The sequence below is a fragment of the Bacillus rossius genome, chromosome 2 (assembly GCF_032445375.1).
Source record: "Bacillus rossius redtenbacheri isolate Brsri chromosome 2, Brsri_v3, whole genome shotgun sequence".
Classification (NCBI taxonomy): Eukaryota; Metazoa; Arthropoda; class Insecta; order Phasmatodea; family Bacillidae; genus Bacillus; species Bacillus rossius.
Window position 1 is genome coordinate 58,012,074 of NC_086331.1, and position 27,822 is coordinate 58,039,895.

Here is a 27,822-nt window from a genome sequence, read left to right on the forward strand (position 1 = left end):
TATGAGCATTTGGGCAGTAAGAGCAGAATATAAAACAACAAAGAACAAATTTTTTCTGGTTGACTTTTATTGTTAGTAAAATATTAAGCCTCCTACTAGAACAATGACAGAATAAACATTGTGTATAGCTTCTCAGTGGCCATAACTACATTTATCACAGATCATGAATATTTGGCAACATTTGTTTACATTCTGCATCTTAAGGAATTGCTTTGTAAAGCTCGAAGTCTCAAACATTCTGCATTCAGGAAGATCATCTTAATTACTGGCAGTAAATCATACAGTTAAAAAATTCAGTTTATTGAGAAATAAGATACATTACAAAAAGATCATCTTAAGTTGTGTCTCAAGAGAAGAATATTAATTCCACCCTAAAAGCTGAGATTTTGTTCACGGTTTAGGCTTATAATAGGTAAAGATGTTAAAGAGACCATCACTAAGGACTGTCAAGGATATAAGTCTCAATATAATAAACAAAAAAAACTGTTAAAGATAGACAGAATACACACATATATTATTTTATCTATGACTAAGAGCATTTAGTGGATAATGTAATGCCACAGCACTGCGCATTACAGCTGCAGGCAGTTTTATACATTGTACTAAATCAACAGCTGATAGCAAAATAAATTTTTTTAAATACAATGTTTATTTCCTTTTGCATTAATTTTTAATGTTTGAATTTTGTTTTGAAAATTACATGATGTGTTTATAATACAGATAATGTTCCACAATTTATGCTTGAAAACACATTTATTTTAAATTTCTTCATACAACTAAAAAAAATAGTTCAAAGACATAAGAATAAAATAAACGTGGAAATACTTCATTTAATAGCAGAATTTCTCACCTCTTAGGTAATTATCAGTATTTACTAAGTAGCATACTATTTGTTTCTATCTGAAGCTACCTTGGTTAAAGTGTTTAGTCTGCTTGAAGCAGAGAAGCAGAAAGTACACAGTAGCATTGCTCTGCAGTAGAACAGTTGAATGACACATTGCGCTAAGCGCTGCTGTAAAGCTTTGCCTGCTCAATGTGTCAATTATCAAGGGAAAAAACTAAACGTATAGTTAAGCATGAAGCAATAATTAAGGAAATGTGAAATGAAGACAATCAAGAATTACACACAATTTCATACTGTTTAGTATAAATGCAGTTTTGAATACTAAAATTCATAGACATACATTTTAAAAAACAATTATATAGATAATGGTGGCATTATAAAAAAAATCAATGTCATCTGTGAGAAGTACACAAAACTAGAATTTTTTTTTTAATCAAGAAATAAACAAACATGTATCTATAAACAATTATCTCAATATTCTTAGGCATTCATTTTTGATACAGCTAAAGATTGATAATCTAGTATTACTTTGGCAAGTTGACTTCTAGTACCAAGACTCAGTTCTTTAGTTTGCCTACATTTATCATAGACAACATTCCTTGCAAGTACAAGTCCTGAACAGCTCTTATCTACGTACCTAAGTCGCAAACTAGGCTCAACAGACCTTAAAATATGCACATTACTGTAAGAAATAAACATGCTATATATACTACTAATGAAATTGTTTGAAGCATTTCTGTAAGCATTCTGGTATCTTAAAAAGGTAGTTGAAATATCTCTGTCAGTACGGATAATTGGTATTATTGATTCACTGAGTTTGCGACCTGAAACAAAGATACAAGCACACACTAAAAGTACTTAAAATATATGAACACAAAAAATCTTAAAGGAACATTGAATGTCTAATCCCCAAAATCATTAATTAAATAGGGCATTTCCCAAACTTTGTTTAGATCACTGCACCCTAACCATATTTGCTGAAATCTGCAGTACCCTAAACTTATTGTTATGCCATTTTTAACACATATATTTAGTTTTATATTTTATTCTGAGTTTTGGATTTAAGTACCTTGAAACTGTGCTAGTTTTATATAAGATAATTGTTTTATTTACCAAATTCTTGCAGCAACCTGTAGAAGCTTCACAACACACTATTGTGCCACCTCACAGTGTTGGAAAACCCTGGCTTACAGTCTCATCAACATTAAGTTACTTAAAGATGATGAGGGGTGATGCGATGAGAATGGAGAATTGATGGGATGAATGGGTGAGGGAAACGAGATGACACCAATAAAGCACCAGCTCACTGCAATGCCCACCATGGTTCCCATGCAAAATTTCATTAAGTCAGTAGCTAAAATGTAGTAGTTGTAACTCAAACAGTCAAATATATTGATTAAAGTGACATGCAGATTTAAAACTAACAAATGTACATGCTGAATATTTGTGTGAAATAACAGCAATTTTAGCAATCATAGTTATGAAGTTATATACCTACCTATTAATGGTAAGATGAAAATATATTGGTATTTCATGTCAAGATTACATTTTCAATTTCTGTTTTAAATATAATGGGTGAATACTAGGATTGTATGCAGGGGGAGGGGATGAAATCCTAAAAAATTCTATCATTCCCACCAAAAAATAGAAAAAATCTTAAAGCAAACAATGGGCAAAGTGGTTCAATTTCCCCCCCCCCCCCCCCCCAAAAAAAAAAAAGGGAAATTCTGTGTACGCTCCTGATGAATACTACAGCTTTACCCCTTATTGGTGAGTAATCCATACTTGTTCAGATTGATCAAATATTTGCTGTAAAGGACATCACCACAAAGGAAGAGGTACTAAAATTAACTAATTACACTGTGAATCGTTATAATATTGTTGTATATTGTAAAAAAAATTCTTTTTAAGTGTTTACCCAGTGTATACTATGAGACACTAGTCTATGGTTTCTAATTCGTCCCGCAGCAATCAAATGCTGTGATTCTCATAGGGATGTGTACAATATAATACCTACAAATACTCCAGAATTAACAAATTTAGTGAAGTTACGTAAAATAGACTGTCTATAAATACACACCAATGTAGATCTGTTATTAGTAAGAAACAATAAAAAGAGCCTATTAAGGTGAATTAGTGCCTGCCATATAGGATATTTCAACTGTTTGGTTGCAACTCCAGTAAAAATGAACTGTATACATTGGCTCAACAGTGCATACAAGTAACGCAACATCTTCAGGACCAAAGGTGGTGGCACAACTTCAAAATCATCACTGCTCTCAATCAATTAAGCAGTCACTAGCTCCAGAGCTCATTTAGGAGCCATCCAGCTAACCCACAAAGCAGGTGAGGAATCAAGATTAGCAAGCTTCTCAGCTGCAGACAGCCTTCGTCTAGACTGCAGAACTACTTAGTGTGACATCTTAAGGAGAAATTTTTGACATAAGTTGTGTAATGATTCAATGACGATGAGTTGGTACCACTGTGTTTGTACTGCACCAGAGCAACCGCCAGTGTTGTTAGTTTAAAAGTGCACAGTGCTTGTTTTAAGTGAAGGTGGTTAAAAATAATTTTATGTAATGGTGTGCTTAATTGTTGAAGTAGCGGCTCGTAAAAAAAAAGTTAATTTATTTTTTATTTTTTAAATATGTTATTTTCCTAAACAGCATTGTCATATTACAAGAAGAGTAATACCCATAAATGTGTTAATTTTCTGCTGGAATGTTTTATGTTTTTGTATCATTTCTACCATATTGTGCATTGTATTCTGGTCTTTGTTTTATTGCATAGAAGTGAGATTTATATTTTCTTTGATTAAGGTTTGGTTAACAATTGAATGATATTAGGAGTACTCAAGTGTGTATAAGATAGTATAAATTTCTGGTTTAGGTTTTTCATATTTCTTAAGTTTTAAATTTGTGTGATATTGAATATAATTTTTTTATTTCACTTAGTTCATGGGAAGGGTAGGTTGTCCGGAAAGGGTAGGTTTTCCAGAAAGGCTAAGTTTTACTGAAAAAGGCTAGGTGTTTGTAGGTTTTGGTGATCATAACCTAAGTAAAAGGTCACTTAAGACAGATATATTTAAAATAATGTAAAATTTTTAAATTGTTGAGTTTTCGTAAAATACATGTTTTTCCACGGTGGTGAGGTTTTTGTCGGTATAAGGGATCATAACTTAAGTCAAATGTTAGTTAATTTAGCTATATTTGAAATAATATAAAATCAATAAAGGGTGTGAATTCTTGCAAAATTGAGTGTTAATTCCCACTAGATACTGAAAAACTTAGTACCTGTGAAGGTCTTTAAAGAGATGAAAAAATATGTGGTTATGGAATAAACAACGTGTAAAGATTTCTGAAAAAATATTAAATTGCTGTCAATTTATAATAGCAATTTAAATAATTTTCACGTAAATACTTTCTTATTTTAATGATTTTTACCCCACAATTTCCCTTGTCTTCATCGCCCTCCCCACTATTGAGTTGTTTCAAAACCCAATAGGACATGAAAAATGCTGCTCTGTAAGATAAACAAGCAACATTAATAGTACCTACTCAATAATACTATTTTCAAAATTTTAAACTTTTTTTTCAGTTGAGCTGCTTCTTTAACAGCGATGAGCTGAAGTTATGAAGCCAGGTACACATTACTCACTATATTAACTATATCTTTATCATTTGATTATAGTTGCAACTACAAGCCACAATGAGAAATTATAACTCTTAAATGTTCTAAAATGTTACACTGTGTTTTTAAAGGAAAATAAATAATAACAAATGATGAAAACAGAAGCTGAGATGGATGGATTTCAGAAACCCTTCAGCTATAACATTTACATGGTTACCATTTATAAAACCTAGTATTACTATGGTGGGGTGTCCAGATAGAATTTGAGACTTCCTGGACACAAACCGATCAAATAATCATCAGTCACTATGATTTTGAATAAGCTATAACAAAATACACAACGCAAACTTTTGTAGTACTTACTTGTGACATAGTCCTTAATGTAAAATGAAATATGGCGTGTTGCATGTACATCATAATGTCCATAATTTTTATTTATATCGGACTCTCTGCTTCTTGAAGGGATAAAAGTATATGTTACATCAGGATTAAATTCTGTGAACGGTATTGGACTAAAAACTTGTCTCTGGAGAATTGTATTCATGCGCACCTAGAAGAAAATTAACACAATACATTATAAAACCAATTCAACATTTTGACGTTAACCAGCGGCTGTGAGCCCAATGTGACCCATAACCTCATTCTTGCAGTGTATTCAAACCTCCTGCCAGAGTGTGTGCATGTCCTTCTTTAAATACTAGCCACATAAAATCAGTGCCACACAACCCTAATACATTATATTATAATTAATTACTATTGTAAAACCTTAATTTTTTTCCCCATTTAAATAATTATAAATAATTGAAATAATGACACAACAGTGCCATGCATGGGTGTTTCTGAATGCACCCCCACTCAAGAATACTTTTATTGATTTTAAAATCTGATTTAGGTAATAATTAAAATATAACAATGTACACGTGAATGTATTTAATTATTTAAGGCTTATTTAAGAGTTAACTTTGTTTTGCCATCAGCACGGATACACAGTTAGCCTAACGACCACTTAGTTTGACGCGTGTACACCTGCTTGCCGCCACTGTGCACAGCTCTGCCCCAGTCTCAACCGGACAGCCACCCCAGAGTAAGATGCTCTCTGCACCTGGAGGGTTTCAACCTTGCTTTTACTGACTGAGTCGCATCTAGTATTACTTTCTCATGTTTTCCTCAAGGCTTACTTCGGGTGGTGGACGGTTTAAGTTAATTATTTTTATTCTGTGCTATGAACATTTTCTAATTAATGTTAACTTAAACTTTGTCTGGATATGTGGGTGTACCAAGGCATCCCTAAACCAATTCCATGCTGTTATGCTTTATGAACTGTTGAAATTTTTTTTGTAATTTGTAAACATAATCATTAATGAGAGTCACGTATAGTAAATAGCCCCTACCATATTTTTTGTGAATCTTTTTGATTAACCACATGTTTTACAAGTTTAGAGACTCAAGTATGTGGGATGCCTGGAGAGCCTACCAGTGATCACCTGTTTTCTTGATTATTAAGTAGCGTGTCCAATGCTCTTGAGTAGGCTAGATCTTATGGTTGGATGTAATCGAGAGAATTGAGTCTTGTACCCACACTGGCAATGTCACGGCTCTGTAAAAAGAGTCTCCTCTGGGTCCATATTCCCTCCCTCGTGGTAGCATCCAAGGCAAACACAAAATGTCTTTAATATCGCAAGCCCCCTAAGACAATAATTTAACATTGCATTAGGTGATCCAGTTATGTTCATAATCTTTAAAACTTTAAGTTTGTATTTTTATCATAGATTTCAAACTACAACAAATGCACTATTCTTGAAAAAGAACAAATTTTTCATGCAAAGTACTCGATTAATTATAAAAATAAACAAAAACAGTGCTTGCTCCTAGTCATGACCTGTAATGCTGCAATAACAATAAACATATGCATGCTAGCACACTGCCTGCTAGTAACTGAATTTCAAGGTCAAAATTATCTGATGCTTCCACGCATCCCTGAAAAAATGCGAAGAATTTACAGTCATTTTTTGGAATTCAATAGTTGCTATTACAAACAAACGTGCACATCAAAACCCAAAATGTTCTGCCGTTTGAAACCAATGAGGTTGCAGAAAATATAAATTACAAAATTCAGCTTTCTACTTCTTAAGGAAATTATTTAGATAATACTGTATTTTGAACTGAAATATACAACTTAAGGCAAAAGCATCATGTAAATTTGTGTCCAAATGTTTTTTATACATCAAGACATAAAAATGTACGAACAAATACATGTCTAGAAATTTTAGCATAGTTTGCTCGCATGTTACAGTTATTTTAAAAATACCAATGTTAATATTCTTATATTCCTTAAGATTGTATTATAATTTGTTATCAGCAGTATTCGATTAAACAAGCAGTAACTATTTTATTTTTATTTTTATCTTCTTGGGCTGCATAAAATATATACAATTATTTTTTCAGTTAGAAAAATTAAATTTTTTTTTTTTCCAACAAATATGTGCACTATATTGAAGGCATTACTTGTGATTTTTTTTTCAGAATAGTGCATTAACAATAACAGCCATAAGGGTAGAAAATAAGAATGGCATATGAATATGCACTCGCAGGTCACTCTCCGAGTCCAGTTCCAAGAGGGCGCAGCTGTTTTGAAAGCCACATCAACAGATGAGATAATTGACACATCTACGAAGCATTAGATCAGTGTGGAGAGCTGATAAGTTTTATGAATGTTCTTACATACTGGAGTTAGGCAATCTCTACATGTTGGTTAGTTTAGATCCAATTTTGAAGAACAACTTTAAGTAAAGCACAAATCGGCATAAGTATGGTGTCACTCAAAAAATATACACTTACCTGGCATTTTTAACGTTTATGCCCTTAAAAGCTTGATAAATCACTATTGGTACTGTGTACATATTTGAAAATACAGTCCGACTTACCCTGTTCAGATAATCTTGCCGGATGTCCATGTTTGGCTCGCACATTAATATTAAAGAATCTTGAGAAAATTTTTTAACCACCAAATCAGCAACAGCAAACTCGAGCAGTACTGTATTATCTTTCTGGGAACTTGGTATACTGATTGAGATCCATGCTATTCTACTTCCATCTCTTTTGTACCTGTTGCTAAGTGATAAAGCTAGCTGCTTGATATCTAGAAAGACATCATCCTTAGCTCCTTTGTGAGGATCAATAGGATCGTACAAAAGAACCTGCATAAGTGACAAAATAAACAAATGAAACTTCAGCAAACAACATCATTTAATTAAATAGCAATATGGGAAATTAGCCAAAAATTAATACTGCCAAATAAATAATTCTCACAACTGTGATCATTGAAAGTATAACCTAAATATCATACTAAAAATTACATAACATATTTACACTAGATACTATCTTGAATTTATGCATTTTTACCACAAATTTACTCCAGAAGTTTTATTTCACATTTTGGTTTATTTAAATTTAACAAATTTTATTTTCAATACTGTTCAAATTTGATTCCAGATACTATTTTCTCACAATCTACTGGAATATCACTTTTTGATTATGTACTCAAATATGAAAAATCAGTCTTACATTGTCAATTGTTGAAAATTATACTAAATTACTGTCCCTATGTCTTGTAAAGCCAAAGATTTCAATACAGATTCTGAAATGGTAGTTACGTGAAAGATTTATCATTCAAAAATGATGAAGTAGTATAGATACAAGGGGGATACTTTAAACATTCAACACATCTTTGCTTGTAGGGAGTACCAAAAAAATAAAGAACATTGTTAAATGGCCTGTTGTTGTAAGAAGTTAAGATTAAATATATTTCACCTATTTCACCAGACAATCTGCCTTATCTCTTAACATTTTCAGTGCAGTGAGATGAGGTGTGTAAAGATGACATAATTTAGGTTTTAATTTAGTGGAGAAATTGAGGTCTTTGAGAAAAATTAGGGGTGGAACAGTGAGATGGTGTAGCGACGGAATGCATTGGTGGGTCAGATCATCTTTATGAGAGATAAGGGTCTAACTACTACACCATTGTATCCCCAAAGTACGCTTTAACAATTATTAACAAAATTTATAACCCCTCACAACATGGACTGCAAAACAAAAAACTAGATTTTGGCATGCAATTTAGTTTTACATTATTTAATAATTTACTTAGAATGTAAGACACACTGGCAGAAAATTAAATCCCAACACCAAGAAGACATTGGTTTAGAGGAATGCAATTTAGGCTAAGAAATTGTCTAAGCAACATATTTATTTGATCAAAATTTCTAGGCCACAGGTTTAAGTCTGTGCGAGAAGACATGTGACATGGTGGAACATTAATAACCACTGAAGTCCCCATAATTTTGAATGCAAGTATGCAAGGGTGCATGCTAGTATTGTAAAGTTGCTGTGGGTTGTCCCATACGTGCTCAATGGGCAAAAGGCCTAGTGATCTTGCAGGCCAAGGCAACTGGTTAACAAACTGTAGAGCATGTTGTGTGACAGCAGTGGTATGATGATGAGCATTATCCTGTAGGAAAAAAGCCCCTTGAATACTGCAAATGCATAGCAGCACAACCAGTTCAGTCACCAGTCTGACGTACGAAGCCGCTGTCAAGGTTCTTGGAATAACGGCTAGAGTACTCCTGCTGTCAAAGGAAATCTCCCCAGACTAAACTTCTCGTGTAGGTCCAGTGTGTCGACACCATAGATAGCTTGGTTCCAAGAGCTCATTTGGCCTCCTTCTTACCAACCTACGGCCATCGCTGGCACCAAGACAGAAACAGCTCTCATAGTGACATAATGGTCCAGCACATCCGGCTCGGAGCTTTCCCTCAAGAAATTGATTTGTTACAGTTCACTGTGTCATTTAGGTGTCATCTGAAGCTCCAATGGCTGCTGCAGATGAAGTATGATTCACCACCGGCATGCAGTGAATACGCAGTCTTCTGGGACAACCCAGAGGAAGGGCAATCAGGATGGACTCTGGTGCTCCTGATGGAAGCGCAGCCCCTGTTCTAGGTGAGCCGAGTGAAAAGAGTGTGCCGTTTAAGTTCCACTTTCAGGCACAAATGTACGATTTTAAATTTAAATTTTAAAGGAGGAAACCAAACAATAAATTTGCATTTTTAATTTAATTTAATTTTGTTTCCATTACTGCACACTCCGACGTAATCTTGTGCAACCCAGTGCACCTGCGCTTGTTCGCAGGCTTCAATTAGATACTGTTTGCTGACAATTGGCTATAGCTGCATCTCGGCCGCGGTTCGCATCACGTTTTCTCCATGTAACAGAATGACTTTTCGTGCTAGCGAATGCTACCCCAAGCTCACTGCTAGCAACTTTCATTTCTCGGAGGCAAGCATAGGTAAGGGTTTTGCCAGCACGTACTGGACTAGGTTACAGTCTGCGGCGACGCCTCGGGACTGTCCACATGACGCTTTTCCCAGGCCATTTAGCAAATTTAAACCCCCCTCCCCTCATCACCCACCTGTGGCTTCACGGAAACTTCAACCCGGAGCATCGACCCCCAGTGAACCCAGGCGGGGACATTGTCTCTTCAAGAACATTCGCCCTTGTCTAACAGAGCCCTCAGCGAAGTCTAGCAGCGGGAAAAATTCCTAACCTTGCTCTGGGGTCTGGGCGCTGGTCGCGAGCGAGCTCAGTGCACTCTAGTGGACATTTCTGTGATCCTCCACGCAGGTTCTCATCTTGGCCGCCAAAGCGCACTACTCTTCTCTCCCATAAGAGACAGCTTGTCACAATCGACCTTGGCAGCAGTCGTAGTGCGATTGCGATCTTAGTTCGCCTGCGACTCGTGTGAGAGCGCAGCGAGCGTTTTGTAGTTTGTGCTTCGCCCCTTCGGGCATTTCTTCCGGACACCTTCAGGCAATCACACCCCCCCCCCCCCCCTTCTTTGGCCGGGTGCAGTTGCTTCCTTTAATTAGGCGCCCCGACACCATTTTTCAAGGATTCGGCGGGCAGCATCTGGTCTGTGCGGACCACGCGTAGCGATCCGCGAGAGTAAATCTCTGTTGTTCGACCAAGACTCGACACTACGTCATGTAGTCACCAACGTCAAGGCATAGATGCCTCAATTTTCTTAATTTTAAATTTCGCTGCCTGCAATTGTTTTTGCTAATCTTAATTTATTTCATTATCTCTCAACATGACTACCGCGAACTTCCGTGCCACGAGCTGCTTTCTCTGCCCCCGGAGCTAGCCTACATGACTTCACCCCGCTGTTTTGGGTAAGTGGTCGTCATCCCTCCCCTCCCCTTTTTTTGCCTTTCCCTGAGCATAGTCTTGCCCAGGCTTAGCCGCCTGTTAACCAGTCTAAGTAATTTGGGACTTTGGTTGCAGGCGGGGTCTAATATCAGCCTCGAAGTTTATCTCGAAGTTCAGCCTCGAAGTTTAGCTCGAAGTTTAGTTTATCTCCAAGTTCAGCTCCAAAATTATCTCCAAAATCAGCCTCCAAGTTTATCTCCAAGTTGAGCTCCAAAATTATCTCCAAAATTAGCTCAAAATTTAGCTCCAAGTTTATCTCCAAAGGTTAGCTGCAAGTTTAGATGCAAGATTAGCTTCAAGACTGCAAATTAGAATGGAACTTCACTGTCAAATTAGCAGTCCGTGATTGGGCTTATGCAGTCAGAAGTTTCTCCCCTCTCCGGTCGAGATACAACTTTCTACACAAAATGATTTCTTCTGGACATTAATCTACCGAAACCTCCGGTGCCAGGACACAGGATATAATTAAATTCCATTTGAAAAGAAAATTAAAAACATAATGTAATTGTTTCTTTCTTTTGAGCCTGCGAGCTCACTTAAAACCAGTGTTAAGTTCAAGAGGTATGATTGTTTTACTTTTATATGTATTTTGTTGCCCCGGGGCTCCCTCCATGTTGTAATTAATATGTTTTAATATCAGTGTACTTAAAAGATACATAAAAACCTAAGTAAATTATTTTAGTAAAAGGGCAGTTATATAAATAAAACCACCAGTCTTGTTATTTCATTACTATTCATCCCCGATCCACATAGCCTACTAGAGTTGCTAGGAGGTTATAAATAAAATTCTTTTGTACGACGTCTGGGCACCTATGTGATTATTGTTGTTGTTGTTTTTGTTTTCTGGGCTGACGCTTCCAAGGCCTTAATTTAATTACTCATTATTGAGTGTTTACCTGCAGCCCAGCGTACGTAACAAGAGTTAGAGATTTCAGGTCCTGGGGGTGTGACGTCACATCAGAGACCCGGTCCACGCCGTGGCGGATTAACACGGATCCACAACCCAGAGCGAGGGAGGGCTTGGCTTCATGACGGCGTGCTAGTCCCGAGGCTAGCCCCTGTCACGACAAGCGAGGAATCAAGCCCCTGCAGAGGAGGCACCGGGACGAGTTGCGCCGGGTCCCGAACCCGTGACTCTGGCAGCGAAGACATGGCTGACGTTTCCCGGTCTGCGACCCAGAGCAGCCTGAGTTCCACAGTGCACCTGTGAGGTTGTTCGGGGACAAGGCCCCACCAGGTTTTCATCGTCGACCTCCCGCTGGGATATAGAAGACGTCGGGACTATCAAAAGAGGCGAGTGACAACTCAACACCTATACTTTAGAGACAGGGCGGGAGTAACGCGCAGTGTACGAGGGCTAACGATATACAGACAGTGTGAACCCCGAGCGAGTCATTTAGTTATAGTTTTTTATATATATATATATATATATAAACACTGTAATTGTCTTTTTGTTTAATCTATTCTGTTATACTCATATAAGGATTAAGGCCTTTTAAGAGAAGGTTAATCATTCATAATTACCTTAATGTTTTGGTCTGCCATTTTGTTTCTTACAAACTTAAAAATAAAGTTGTTGACATAACAAGAAGAACAAATCACACTTCAAGCTATGTTTCATAGAGTGTTATTTGCAGTGACAGTAATTTTTGTTATGTGTTCACAGTGCACGCTTAATCAGAATCCTTGGGGAGCCATTTCGCTAACCGAAATATCGAAGCACTACCTATTGACGTAAAAATTGTATTTATCCCTAATAAACTGTTGTTGCATACCCCTGCCTCTAATTTATTCAATCGTTGCCCAACTATTAATAATAATTTGTAACAGGCCCACGTGCGGCCGGACCCTGGTCTTCTTGAGATAGTGCCTCCTGTGACTACTGTTGTCAACACCGAAACACTGTGGATATATATACTGGCAAAGTCTTTTTGTAACATTGCAGAAAGAATATCCACCTTCTTGTAGCCCTATCACACGGCCTCATTCAAACTCAGTAAGCTGCTGATACTGCCTTGATTTCCTTAAAGGCATATTTGACTCACTCCTACCTCAAACATTAACAATGGACGATGACTGACTCTCACAAAGTTTACATGGCATATTTAAAGCAAACTTTCTTTGCAAAGTCATAGTAGCACTACTACCACAACTCTTCGTCGACTAGCGCCAAATTTAAAAAGGCGTCATATTTCACAATTTCGTTTATCTAGCACAACTCCTTCTTGGTGTTAAGATTTCATTTTCTGCCAGTGTATTTATTAGCTGAAGTAAAACAAAAATACAGAAAAACAGATATTGAACATACCAACATAAGAAACGTTTTGTCGTGCTTCTCCATACACACACTGGTATAGTGTTCCATAAATTTTTTTGTTAACTGACGATCACCAGCAGTGACAGGAAGAATCATATTGACTCGTGTATTCTCCATTATATAAGGCATAGGCACAAGCTCAGTTTTCCCTAATGGCTTGCAAACTTCAATTCTTGAATTAAGAGAAAAAAAATTATTGCATTAATTTGTTGTAAATAAGCAAGATTAAGTTTAATTACATACCTAAAAATACATAACAATGCATGCAATGAACTATGTTGTAACTTACTCAAACCACCAACATCTCTTGCTAGACGAAACACTTAATGTTGTACTGTAATAAGAAATCCTTCTAAGGTTCACGAATAAATTTACAAGAAACAGCATTTCTGTTTCCTATTATACAAATACAATGTTCTTTAGCAGGAGCATATACAGAATTTCATTTTGAGGGGGAAGGGGTGAGATATAACCACTTTTCCTGCTGTTTGCTTTCAAATTCTTGGTGGGAACAATAGATTAATGGATTTTATCTTAAACATCATTAAAAAAATAAAATACAAATACATAAAAATAGGTTCATATTGAGCACAATAGTATTGATAAACTGATACAACAATTTGTTGTAAGACAATTAAAATGTGTACATAGAACAATACTACATAAGTTATATTGATGGGTAAGCTGAACAAAAAACTGCAACTATAAACAATTTAATATTATTCTGTATTGTTAACTAGGAAGTTTTCTCTCTCTCTCTCTCTCTCTCTCTCTCTCTCTCTCTCTCTCTCTCTCTCTCTCTCTCTCTCTCTCTCTCTCTCTCTCTCTCTCTCTCTCTCTCTAAATATATATATATATATACATATACACACACACACACATACACAGCTACATATTTATTTTTAAATATAATGCCTAAGAGTAAAGATTTTATGGTTTTCATATTTTGACAAGTTTCGTTATAATTTATTTTTAAAGTAATGAGCATTAAGTATAAAATTACATAAAAAAAAAAGAAATTGTGTTGTTTGAATGAACTTCTACACCTACATAACTTTTTAAACAGCTGTAAAAAAATTATTTCATTGAAAGTGTGATTTAGATTTATTTCTGGTACCAACATATTTTCAAATATAATTGTACTTTATGTCACTGTCTTTTTCCTTCAATATTATTTATATGAATAAAAAGAAACCAATTTGCAATCATTATACTTATACAGTTCCTTGTGATGTTTCTGTGTAGGCCTTTAGCCATGTCTAGATAGTACTATCTGCTGTACTCTGCTATTATTTACTTTACTTTGAAAAAACCTATAACAAACCAGTTACTGCCCTCCAAACTTTGTAAATTATTGTAAATGTAAATTTATTATGTTTTTATAATATGAGATGATGCATGGTTAGGTTTTCTGGTCTGATGTAAATAACAGATTTTTATTCTTGTGAGAAGTATTTGTGCTTTTGCAAAGTGTTTTATGATCATTATTTACATTATTTCATGTTTGTAGGTATTTCTGATAATTTGTTTACTTCCATTGAACTAGGCCGTATAAAACTGCTCTAATATATTTTTTACTGGTTGGTTAAGTTTTGGGTATGTTAATGTAATTTTCTTTTGTATTATTTGCTATGGTTCTTTGTCTGAAATCAGGCTGACACAATGGTTTTATTAGTTACGTAAGCATTGGAGGGAGACAGATGTATATTTTGAATGTGGAAAAGTAGATCACGTGACGTGTCTTGTGGGCGAAGTCACAAAGCATCACGGTTCGTTTTCATGATCGAAAAGTATTTTGTCATTGATCAAAATTGTAAGCTTCTCTGAGATTGGTTGTTGATGGCATCATGAGTATAGTATTTCCCAATGGGCAAGAAGCTGTATTTGTAGATCACTATGTTAGTTGTTAGTTAGGCATCTGCGAGAGTATACATGTTGAGTAGCGGCTTGTCAAATTAGCATTTTTATGTAGTGGAGGAAATAATTTTATGCTTGTAGTCCGGGCCGAAATGTTTTTTAACCTTATTTTGGGCAGTCAGAGTTTTATGACCACAGGCGGCAGCGAAGGCCTAGAATGAAGTATTTTTAGTTAATTGGTGAACACGCTGAGCAGACCATGGTATCTCGGCCGTGGATCGCAAGCAACTGCGGGATTTTGTCCATGAACTATAATCAAATACTGTACCTAAGTAATGAACTGAGTTGTTTGCACAAGTGGAGTAGTTTTTTTGTGTTTTTTTGTCATGTATTTGTTTTTGTGTTAAGACTTGTGACTTGTGAATTTTTCACGAAGGAAAATAAAAATCAGTAGAAATCAGTAACAGCTCTGAGAGTCTTTATTTCAGTCATGGAAACATCGGCAGTAACTTTTTTCTGGAACTTAAATAATATTTCGATATCCAATCAAAATTCCTTCAAGTGCAAGTATGTGCAATCTAGACCAATTCCAGTTAGACGAAAGTCATAATATTTTAAGTTTTTTTCAACAAAAGCCTAAACTAAATATTTATGAAATTAATTACATGTTTTAACAAACAAAATGAGGTAATATAAGTGAATTTTGCTGCATTTTGTATTTTTCCTTGCATTTTGGTGTTATGCTGAGTATTGACTTCCACTTCAGTGTTTGGTGGTGTATTGACTTAAATTTTTCTGCTATTTTGGTTATATCTCTGAAGTATGAACAGGAGCAAAAACAATCTAACACGAGAATTTAAAACTAAATAGGGCAATTATTTTCATGCAAACTAACAACCCTGCAAGTGGGCTTAGTGTGAGATAGTTGAAAAAACAAAATAACTATTCCATTACAAAATGGTAGTGCTTTTAGGCAGCAGGTTCTTTACTTAACTTGAATTGGCTAGTGATAGATCTAGTTGTGATTTGCCCAGAACACCTATGAACTATATCAGAATGACTTTGAAAGAACATATGGTACTAATCATGAATATAGATTTAACCTTAATAAGTAACAAAATGAAAAACTGTACGAGATTTATAACTAATAATTATATAATAATCACACATTAACACCTTTTGTGAGTTACTTCGGCATTCAATGTATCAATCCAGACCAAATCCATAATATAATCCAGTCCACGAGCTGGATCAAAACGTCGATAACCTCGCAAAAATTTCTTAAACTGGAATCTGCCTTCATAAATTTGTTTCACATAGGAAATTGTAGCATTTAAGATGACCTGTACAAACAAGGTAAACAAAGTAGATTAAAAGAGATTCCTAACAAAAGTTTCAAAAACAAAAATTAATATCAAGACATAAACATATTGCAGTTGCTAAAACTCATTCAAGTACATTTGAGATACACAAAAAATAATGAGAAATAACTTAAAATTATTTAAATTTTATGTTTCCACTATTTAGTGCCACATTTTGCCTGTTCCTTTAATTTTCTTCGAATCTAATACTTCTGTGCACCAGCTCACACACACTCTAGAATGCTCGTTCCCCATGTACGTTATCTGCTGCCAATGCAAACACTGCACGTCCCACACTGTCAGTCCATGCCAACATGTTCCGGTGCTCAAGTAATAGACTGCTTTCTCACCTTAGCCTTGTTTCTCAACAAACTCTGCACCATCCCCTTACCAGTTTCCATAGCTATCCCAATGTTTGGCGGTGCATGGTACCTACCAATCTACTTAAGTACACCCGCCCCTCAAAGTACCTAATGCTCTAATTCATTCCAGGAAAACAGAGCACTAATCAAATACACTTTTTCCATAAGAATGTATGTTAATCAAATTAATTCAATTTCGAATCAAGTAAGTGTGCCTGCTGACTATCATTTTAATCAAAACACTGCTCCCATTAAAATTAACTTACAGTACACATATATGTCTAAATACATATGAAGTGCATTAAAATCAATGTTGAATAACATTTTGAGATTAAACAACCTACAATAAAATTTTTAAAAATTCATGTACCACATTGTTTACAAAATAAGGCTTGGGCATAACATTGCTAAGTAGGTGCTAACAACATTTATGAGTTACAAAATAATGTTATTAATATAGGAGATATATTTCAGTTCTAATAAGATTTAAGTAAAGCTTAAACTTAATGTTTTCTATTATTAGAAAGATTATTTAACCTGTTAACGTAATTCCCGGCTCTGTTGTTTACTAAATATGTGCTTGCTTCTGCCATGATTTGCTACTAGCGCATCCGAGTAGGCACAAGGAAAAATATCCCTGAAAGATTCTAGCTTTACTCTCCAGAGATGCTACTGACATGCAGGATGGCATAAAATAAACATTGGCTGAACAAACGGGTGTCATCAGGGATAAATATACGCACAATGAAGGAAGAAAATAGCTTTTAAGGAAAGAGCAAAATATTGTTTGTTGATTCATCACATTATTAATTTATTGCATTGTATTTAAAGCTACACCAGTACTATTGTCAATGTGCGTGCACGGAAATAAAAATTTACAAAAAAAGCTGTGCTAACTTGAAATTATCACCATACTACTTCAAATCATGTCACAATTTATTGACGTCATTACTTCAAAACCATGCCAACTGAACAGAGGGGGTGTACCTTATTTCAATCATGATCTTAGCTTTTACTTTTTTAATTGAGGCACTAGGCACATATCCAGGTTAGTATTTTTCTAATATTTTTATTTCACCCAGTTATTTTCGTGCTGGCATAAGCCTTTAGTATGTTGTAATTTAAAGTAAATTAATTCTTTGTTTGAAATAATAGTTACTGTGCTTTGTTATTTCTTAAAACTAAATTCTATTTTAGCTAGAACACATTATTAAACATTTTTATAGTACTTTATTTAGTTGTTGGTGTGCCACCATTTAGGGACTAGTGTACCGTAATTTGCACTCCCATGCGTGTGAGGGTGTGCCACCCAGTACTGTGACTCATAACATAATTTTGGTATGTTCTAATGTGACACGCAAATGGTGCACGCTGCACATGCGTGACGACCTGGTGTGGAGTCTTTGCTGCGGTGCGTAAGAGAGTTCATCGTGGCACCTGCTATCTGCAAGACATCCGGGAGTGGGACTTTGAGACGACATCGCGAGTCACCACTGGACTTGAGTGCAGAGAGAACCGCCACCTGGACACTGGTTGTGATACCTGCAACTATTAATGTAACAACGGCCTAGTATTTTGCCCCAAATTTTGTAAAGCAGACTGCGGTGCTATTAAATTTAGAAATTGCAATTAACTGTGCTTCCAGTTTTGTTAGTACAGAAACACAGAATATTACTTTGAAGTTTTCCAAACCTTTTTTGAGAAAGTTTTTCAGACTTGTTGCGAACTGTGTACATAAGCATTTATTCACAGTTTAGTTTATGAGACTTCACAAATTTAAATGAATTTTCTTACTTTTCTTCATCCCTCCACAACGAGACAATTTGTGGCGATCATTGCACAAAATTGTGAGCGCAAGGCAAGCGCCCTGGCTGGTGCGAGGCAACAACCCCCAGCAACGAGCCTCGCGCATTTAACTGTGTAGACCGCGCGTGCAGGATAATTCCTCGTGCGGACACCTGCTGGTCTGAAGTGTGAAGGAGGTGGGTGTGGGACGCGGACAAGAGCGCCACACTGGCTGCACATTGCCAGAATAGATGGCGAAGTCCAGATTTTTGTCCTTAATAATTTTACCCTGAACTACAGTAAAACTACAAACAATACTTCTGCCTTCCTTCTGAAACTGTTTATATAAAAAACGAGTGTGAAGTCACCATGAATAAGGTTATTTTCTTATTTTCATTCATGAGTCTCCTGAGACGCGTTTCCGTGCAAGTAATAATCGCAAAATCAGTGGCATATCTAAGTATGATCATAAACTCTGGTACAGGACTTAAAGTTTAGTTTTTATGACTTTATTTGTTTGATAAATCTTGTGTGTGTGAACACTCCTGTACATGATTTTTCAGTACTTAAAACACATGTTAATAAAATGCAGAAAGAAGTCATCTCAATCATTTCTCTGAATGGGTTTGATCTTGCCTTCTGTTATTTTTGATTACTCCCATTTTAAAAGCACATTTGCTGAATTTTATTGATTTTTTATATGTTTGGTAATTTGGGTGTTAGTTTACAATTTTAGTATTGTACTCCTGAATGAAAGGAAGAGGGCAGGGGTTACATAATTTTTTTATCTAGTTACTGCTTGGTAAATTTGGTGCAGTGGGTTTCAACTTCTGTGTGGAATAGTCATCTAGCTTCCTACATCATAGCTGTGAGGCACTAACCTTGTCTTCCAGATCGCACTTCACTACATTTCATAAAGATATAGTGTTCTTCTCAACCTCGTGAGTGGCCACTCCTGATGGCTGGCATGCAGCATTTTTACAGATAAGGAAAGCCACCATCTTGTACAACTGGTCTAACCAAATTCAAAACAAGAAAATTCTTTGAGTCTGAATGTGAATCTATAAGGCTGGTACAGGTAAAATTTTATGAACTTCTACAGCTGAAAGTAACACTGAGTTATTACAAATACTCTAATTAGTTTAATATTGAACAATTATAATAAAAAATCAAAATTAATTTTTATATTATAATTTTAAGCAAAACATGGGCTTTTTCAACCTAAACTAGCACAAATCAAATTTTTAATATTTTTATAGTCTTTTTTTGTCTTTGACATAACATAACACTTTTTGTTCCCTAGAAAAAGGAGAGAGATTGTCAGGAAAGATGTGTTACTTAGCCATTCACTAAACTCCCTTGAAATAATGATTCCTTAAAGATACTTCTATAAATGTTGTAACACAGCATCCTTTTTTCTAGTTCTCATTTTAAATTCAAATCACACAGCACATTATTCTTAAACTAATAACCATATATAAACAGAATGAAAATAACGAAGTCAGTTTTTAAAAACAATTACAAAGTAAAAGCGAAGATCACGATCGAAAGAAAGTAGTTGCATAGATTAGCAGATACCACTTACCACCAAATGATAGGTCAATCAGATGCTAGCTCACTACCAGCTGAGACAGGTGGAGGATAAAATCCAGAGAAAAACACACACAATAAAAAACTAACTACATGACAGGAACGTTAAATGGGAAATAATTCCTAGTCGGTGGGACTACATCCCATAAAAACCAATTTTTAAGTCAGAAACTGTGGTCATACTAGAATACTGTTAACATGAGCATTCAGGTCAGAAAGCAACAACCTTTAGGAGATTAGAGAACACCTAATTAAGGAAGGATGGTGGAAAGGGGAGGGGTACGGGAGGCTAAAACACAATGCATGAAATGGAAAGTATGTAGCATACAGGGTTCATAGACTTAGAAGGATAACTAACAGAGGCTTATAAGGAGAGGGAGTTAGGTAAGGTGCAGGGTTTAGTAAATAAATTTTCCATTGGATAGCTCATCCTTACCATGGGGAGGAAACCAGACCACTAGAGTGAAAGCGGAGGAGAGGGAAGAAGCAAGGTGCCACATAATATGTGGGAAAGCTATGGAAAAGGAGAAGAGGATGAACATTAATGAGAACTTGATGGGAAACATGGCTAAAGGAAACAGGAGTGTTGTGGGACATGCAATGTCTGCATAGGTGGCAGTTAGGGCACCTGAGAATGAACATTCTAGAGAGTACGTGAGCTGGTGCACAGGAATATTAGGCTCTGAGAAAATTAAAGGGACAGGTACAACATGCCTTTAAAATTAAAATTAGTGAAAATATTTAAGCTTTCATAAATAAAACACTAAATAGTGGTACCCAAAAAAATGACTAAAAAGTGGTGCTTTCATACCACTCAGTGGTACAGTTTAATAAATAAGATTTGAACAAAGCAACTAAAAAATACAAAATTATCAGTTTTCAAAATAAAATTGCATATTAACATAATAAGTAACAAAATTATTATTTTGCTAATTCAACACTACAACTCTAATTGGAAACACATGCTTCTATATACTACTAACTTATTTTTTCCATTCTTTAGCTTTCATTTAATAAAAAAAACTAAGAAATCTTTTGTTTCGAAAGGTTAAAGTATGTGGGTTAGTGCTATTCACAAGCACTTGCCACAAATAAAAACCTTACTGAACAAAAAAATCCTTATAACATTATCTAGATGTCAAATTTATATGTTATTAAAAAGTTTAAAACAAATTTTAAATAAAATTATTGGGTTCATTTCTTTTCCAGATAGTAGAAAATCCATCAGCTGTTATAAAATACAAATTACCTACTATTGAAATAAAAAAAAAATTATCACTAGACACGTGTCTTCATATGAACAGCTGCAGTAACACTATAAATAAAAAAATTATTTAATAATTGAATATGTTTATAATTTCACCATAGTGGTGAGTCAGTATTCAATTGTTTCATATAACATCATAATTAAAGAAGTCCAGTACATTTAACTTTTAACTTAACAAATACCGGATATGCACAAAATCATGTACTACACGCCCAAGCCAACTGTGGTCCCGGGAAAAATGTGAACTACCCAAGGTCAGACGGACCCCTCCCTCCGCCGTCATCCCTTCCCCCACACTGTCCCCTCCCATTCCCTAGTCCGCCCAATGGTCGAAGCGCGTCATGTCGCGGGTGGGACGGCAAGTAGAGTTGTCACCATAAGTCACGACACAGTGCGCGGATACGTATCGGTGTTCAAGTATTTCACGGATCCTTTGAAAGCGGAGCAAGGTTTCGAAGCGTGGGTGACTGTAATATAACGTGTTATTTTTGAAAGATTTGTGCAATGGGAGTGCATGACTTGATGTAAGCTTTTGGACATACGCCATTGCTTAGCACATGTATGTCTGTAGAAGAAAACTACAAAAAAACACAAATGACAAAAAACAAAAATTAAGCAAAAAATTGTTGTTGTCAGGATCTAACGCCACACAATACTCCACAACAGGAATATGGTCAACAAACAAAGAAAAACAAAGAAAAATGGACTAACAGAACGAAAAAAAAAAAACACAAATGATGACAGCACAAAAATACCGAACCCAAAAAATTCAGCACAACAGTTGAAACGAGACAGAAACACAGCAAAACGAAAAGACGAAACAAACACAATAGCAGACCTGCCAACATTCAAATTTAAAAAATCATGAGGTCCTCAATAAAAATTTCCAGGCCCATAAATACAGGTTAGATATAAAAAATAACAAATGAGAATCTTTAAATTTAAGTGACATACCCGTACATATGTTACATGGTCTCTGCTTCAAAATTTATTTCAACAAATTATAGGTTGCAGATTTAATTTAGTTGAACATAATTTAGCGCTGTCGTGTAGTGATCATGCAGGGCCGAAACTAAAAAAGATGTAAAATAACATTCTGCTCGTGTGTAACACTATTATCACTGTTCACAGCAAAATTAATTTTTTTTATTGGAAGCAATACACTTCACGTGTTAGTTGTGTTTTTTTGTAGCGACATGTTTCACAATGTCTCCTCTTCCACTATGAGAGATAGAAAAATCAGCACGGCACACGCTACAAAAAGCAAAATTGCTTCCTTTACGTGACTCGAGTATTGATGGAAACTCGTTACTGTAAGCTTTCATAAAACTTGTTTTGTAACTTTTACAAACAAAATCTTGGGGCCCCAAAAAATCGTGAGGAAACACTATTTTGGCGTGAGGGCGTGAGATGGACCTTAAAATCGTGAGCCTCACACCAAAATCGTGAGAGTTGGCAGGTCTGCAATAGTTTTCCAAAAAATTGGTTGTCTGTAAAGTCGGTTTACGGACGATAGTTTAACGTGACAACGTCATAACAAAACATTGATGAAATGATTGATCCAGAAGAAAAGGAAATATCATATTCGGCCTGAGACTGAGCCGTAATAGGTTTTTGCAACCAAACCATTTAGGCATTAAAAATATTATATTCTTTGAGGAAGAATTTTTTTTTAAATTTTTCTATCTTTTGTATGATAAAATCTACCTCTGCATACTTTTATGGATAAAATTGAATCATTTTTATTGAATTATCACTATTTTGTATGGATACAAAGGAGTGAAATGAAATATACAATTAAATTAATAAATTTACTTTTATTTACATTCATTATTCAAATATATTTATTACTTTTGAAATGTTACGTGCGCCGTATTTATTTTTACAAGTACAAAAAAAATCGCACCTGCCGGGATTCTAACCGACAAACTTACAATTAGAAAATCGCGGCGCTGACCGCTCTGCCATTAGGCCATATTCGATAATTATTAGTTTCAGATGTTATATATACAGTTATAAAAATTTTGTTCACGGTAGGGGAATAATATTATTTCATTTTTATAGCTCGATTTTATAACAAATACGCATCCCAAATACACCAAACTTATTTATAATGTGTTACAATATTTTTTTTTAAAACATTGTGCATAAGATCCCGGTTGTAATTTGAATTATTATGTGTAAATGTAAAACACCATTGTTGGTTCAAAAGGTATTTGAATATTCAACATTACTTTTAAATAACCGTACCGATTGTGCTGAAAATCGGTGGACGATCGTTAAATTACATAATATTAATAATTCAAACGACGAAAATAAGATTGAAAAGTCAAATCGATGGTCGTTCCAATCTAGTGGAAGAGAGATGCCACGCATGCGTACAATGAGCAAACAGGGCACATCCGTAGTGGGACATCCGTAGTGGGACACTTTATCGTGCGTGCAGCCGGCGTTCATCGATTTATTAGACGTTGCCACGTCAAAAATAATAAACAAAAGAGAAACGAAAAAAAACTCACAAATGATGACAGCACAAAATATTGAACCTAAAACAATTCAGCACAACAGTCAAAATGAGACAAAAACACGACCAAACGAAAAGATGAAACAAACACAACAGTTTTCTAAAACAGAAACTAGCGACGTTTCGGGAACTGCTATCTGCTCCCGTCCTCAGGCAGAGACGCACATTGAAAACATCACAACAGAAGCAATCAATAGCGTCACCAAAGAAGAATGGCAAAATGCTATTTTACATGTAAAACATACAGAAGCAGAGTACTTGACAGGTGACTGTCTAATGGAGCACGAAATTGAGAAAATTGTTGTTAACTTTGGCGAGTCCAGCTCAGACAGTGAATGGGACTTTTCGGACAACAGCAGCACATATTCCAATGGTAACATATCAGGAATTGAAGAACTAAATGGCTGAGTGGGCGTTTGTTACGTGCACTATGCACGAAACTGTGTTGAAATGTTTCTTGCATTTTTTTCATTAATTAATCACACAAACAATATTTTCTTTGATTATAGGCATATGTATACCGACATATATGTTAAATATGGTGCTAAGTGAAATAATTATTATAACACAAACTGTACGATGTGATGCTGTGACACACTTTGGTACACACTGTGACATCTTCGTAGACACTGTGTTTCGCTGTTTCATACAACTGTACCTTCACCTTATCACAACATTTCTTACTGCACGACTGCGCTTCATGGCCATCGTTGCGTACACTTATGAACGCATGTGTATACTCCTTGCTTCCACAGCTAACGGTATTCCCCTACTGCCAACCTCTCCTCATTCCCCACCCCTCTCTCACTGCGACACTAGCGCTCCCGTCACTCCCCTCCTCGGGATCACAGTTGGCTTGGGCGTGTAGTAGTGCCGGTACTTATATTTCAATTTAAAGTGAAAACAATCCTACTAATATTATAAATGTGAATGTTTGTATGTTTGTATGTTTGGATATTTGTTACTTAATCATGCAAAAAGGCTAAACGGATTTCAATGAAAATTGGCACACAGATAGTTTATATATAACCTAGATTAACGCATAGGCCACATATTAATATGAAATTCCATCCCTAATGGAGTGAAAAATTTATAAATTCATTTTTATAACAGAAAAAAATCATATGTCATAGACATACAAATAGTGAATATGTCATTTCTCTGTGTCTGAAACACGATCATATAGTAAGGTCTGGCAACTTCATATTCTTCTCCTTGGTGCGAACCCGCCCGCTTAGTGGAGCTCACAGCAGCTAGCAAAATAAAGGCGTTAATAACAGTTTAGTTCTTAACTTTGTCAATAGATAGCATTACCTTGAATTTTAAATGCGCTAAAGTTTTATGCGTCTGTCATGTCTTGCGTATGTTTGTTACTTCTTCATGCTGTACTAACACATAGGCTACTTACTTACTATACTTATACTAATAACTAAAAATGAGTCCATCAATAACATTAACAAAAAGATATTGAATGGGTCATTTGGAGAATAAAAAAAATACACATCAATAGACACAGTTATGAGCAGTGACAACAGTACAACTTACCATATAGATATTCTTAACACGTTGGAATTAACAAGCATGCCTTCCCATAAACTGGAGCTGAAGGTTGACATCCCAGTTCTGTTGATGCATAATCTTGATGCATTGAGATTGTGCAATGACACCAGGCTACGTGTCACAGAGCTGGGGAGGAACATCATAAAGGCCACTATTCTTACCGGAGCAGCTAAAGGAGAGAACATGTTGATTCCCCAAATCCCTATTATTCCAAGTAATTTGCCATTTTGCAAATAATTTGCCAGTTTGCCAGGCTGCAATTTCCCCTAAAGTTGGCATTTACAATGACCATTCATAAGTTAAAGGGTCAAATGCTGAAAGGGCAGGAATTCATTTGGGCACTACTTGCTTCTCACATGGTCAGCTTTATGTCGGTTGTTCTAGAGTATCAAGTGCCCAAAACTTACACATACAGGCGGAAAACAATAAATCATACAATGTAGTCTTCAGAAGTATATTTACTTAAAATATGTGCATCAAATAATAAAGACAATATACAATGATATGACAGATTAAATTTCTTATCCAACTAATTTTTATATTATGCTCACATTTTTCATTTTTCTCAGGATACAATTCTGAAATCCAGGCGGATAAAGTCGTGGGCAGATGCTAGTAGTATTATATTAAAGGGGCTCCTGGTACAAGGTTCAGGGTGAGGTTCCCAGGTGCCATCTACCATATTGAATTATGTCATGACAGCCATCTTGTATGACCTTGAACTTGATCTTTACCTCGACCTTTGACCTTGACCCAGGCCACCATTTTGGATCCGCCATTTTGTTGTTCCAGCATTTTTAATTGTGATGTCACATCGGCCATTTTGTTTTGCTGCCATTTAGAATTATAGAACTTTCCACCATCTTGAAAATCCATAATTATCGGGGGGGAAACAGGAAAAATTTTAAAAACTGTGAAATAAAATTTAGTTAAAAAAACATGATTGTACCATTTTAAATTGTGACATAATTGCAATTTTTGTTAAGCTGCCATCTTGAAAATCCATGATTACTATAGAAAAAAGTGGAAAAATTTTTAAATTCACAAAATAATTAATTTAATAAAATTTGAATAATAGATGCACTTAAGCCATGTTGATCAGAATCCTTGGTTCAAACCCGGTTAGGTCATTCAATTAAAAATCATGACGGATCCTTCCTCCATGGAAACCACCTGCAGACTGAACTCCCATCACCAATATCAAGAAATATATTACATCAGCCAGAATGACATAATGGTGGCCATCTTGGATTGGCCATTTTGTTTTTGTCTGCTAAAGAGTGCTGCCGCCATATAGTTTAATTTTTATCTGCTAAGAGTGCAGTATTATTTATCACCTAGACATTTACCATCTTGTCGGCCAATTTGAAAATCTGTAATTATTAAACTATATATTCAGAAAAAATTCCAAAAATCATAAAACATTCACCCATAAATATATTGATAAATTAGATTGATTACAGTTGTCGGTTTGATCCTCAGTAAATACAATAAAAGTAATTTAATTAAATATAACATCAATTTACCAATAAAGTTACAGGTTTGAGAAAAACAAAGACAAAATTACAAACAAAAAATTTATTACATAATTTCTACAAGTAAAAGAACAAGGAAATCAATGTTTATCGATTTCTTTAGTACTTCTGGAGTATGAAACGAGTCCTTTACATGTCTTTGCATGTAATTTCAATTTGTCAGGTCCACTAATTGGTATACCAAATTTTTTATACCGAGACAAATTATTTTGATTTCATTAAAATGACAATGGTATATTTCATGTTGTTTGTACTTGGAATATTTGCTAATGTCTTGCCACAAAATATGCAGTTTGATTCTGATGAATGTTATAACAGTCTTTTGCAAAACCACATGTGCTTTTTTCATGTTTCTGTAGCATATAAACTGGCTACAACACATGTTGCACTTATATTTAATGCGTTCTGAGTTATAACCACAATTGTGGTTGTCAAAAATTTTCAAGTTTTTGATGTCACAGTAGGTACAGTTGGGTGATAGAACACCGTCACTTGCTGCTTCCTTTATCGTGGTCACTAGCAATGTCGAAAACCATTGCAGCACTGGTGAAACATCAACCATGGAAGTCTTCAAGTTCTGCTCTGCTGTCAATACTGCATGCGTCAAAATCTCCTGCAGTGCTGGAAGAGTAGGTGCAACTGTTGACGCCGTTGCATGATCTGTGGCGTCGTTGACGTTATTGCCATCTGGATTTCTGGAGCTGTCAGTAACGTTGCCAACGGGGTCTACACTGTTGATGGTAGGCCTTCCCTCCAGGTCGACGTTAATGATGGTAATGATGCCATCGAGTTCTTAAGAATAGCCAGATGCTCAACTAATATGTCGCACAAGTCAAACTAGCAGATCCACACGGTGGACTAAGATTCTCATTGTCTGGGCCTCAATTATATACTTGCAGTGATGACATGAGATGTGAGTCAAAACA

General features: G+C 35.5%; 1 protein-coding gene across 2 annotated transcripts in view; it reads right to left on the reverse strand.

The window, feature by feature from the left end:
• Positions 1-279: 279 nt before the first annotated feature.
• Positions 280-27,822, reverse strand: part of LOC134529308 (chondroitin sulfate synthase 2) — an 83,769-nt gene continuing 56,226 nt past the window's right edge. Inside the window, exons 1-6 of one of the 2 annotated variants that reach the window (XM_063363223.1) lie at positions 25,347-25,467; positions 16,089-16,255; positions 13,047-13,227; positions 7,399-7,671; positions 4,838-5,024; positions 280-1,668 (exon numbers count right to left, since the gene is read on the reverse strand). In XM_063363223.1, coding sequence (XP_063219293.1) covers positions 1,325-1,668; positions 4,838-5,024; positions 7,399-7,671; positions 13,047-13,227; positions 16,089-16,255; positions 25,347-25,349 — 1,155 coding nt within the window. In that variant the 5' untranslated portion in view covers positions 25,350-25,467 and the 3' untranslated portion in view covers positions 280-1,324. Of the gene's footprint in view, positions 1,669-4,837; positions 5,025-7,398; positions 7,672-13,046; positions 13,228-16,088; positions 16,256-25,346; positions 25,468-27,822 lie in introns of those variants that run through there. The other variant, XM_063363222.1, reaches the window with a different exon arrangement.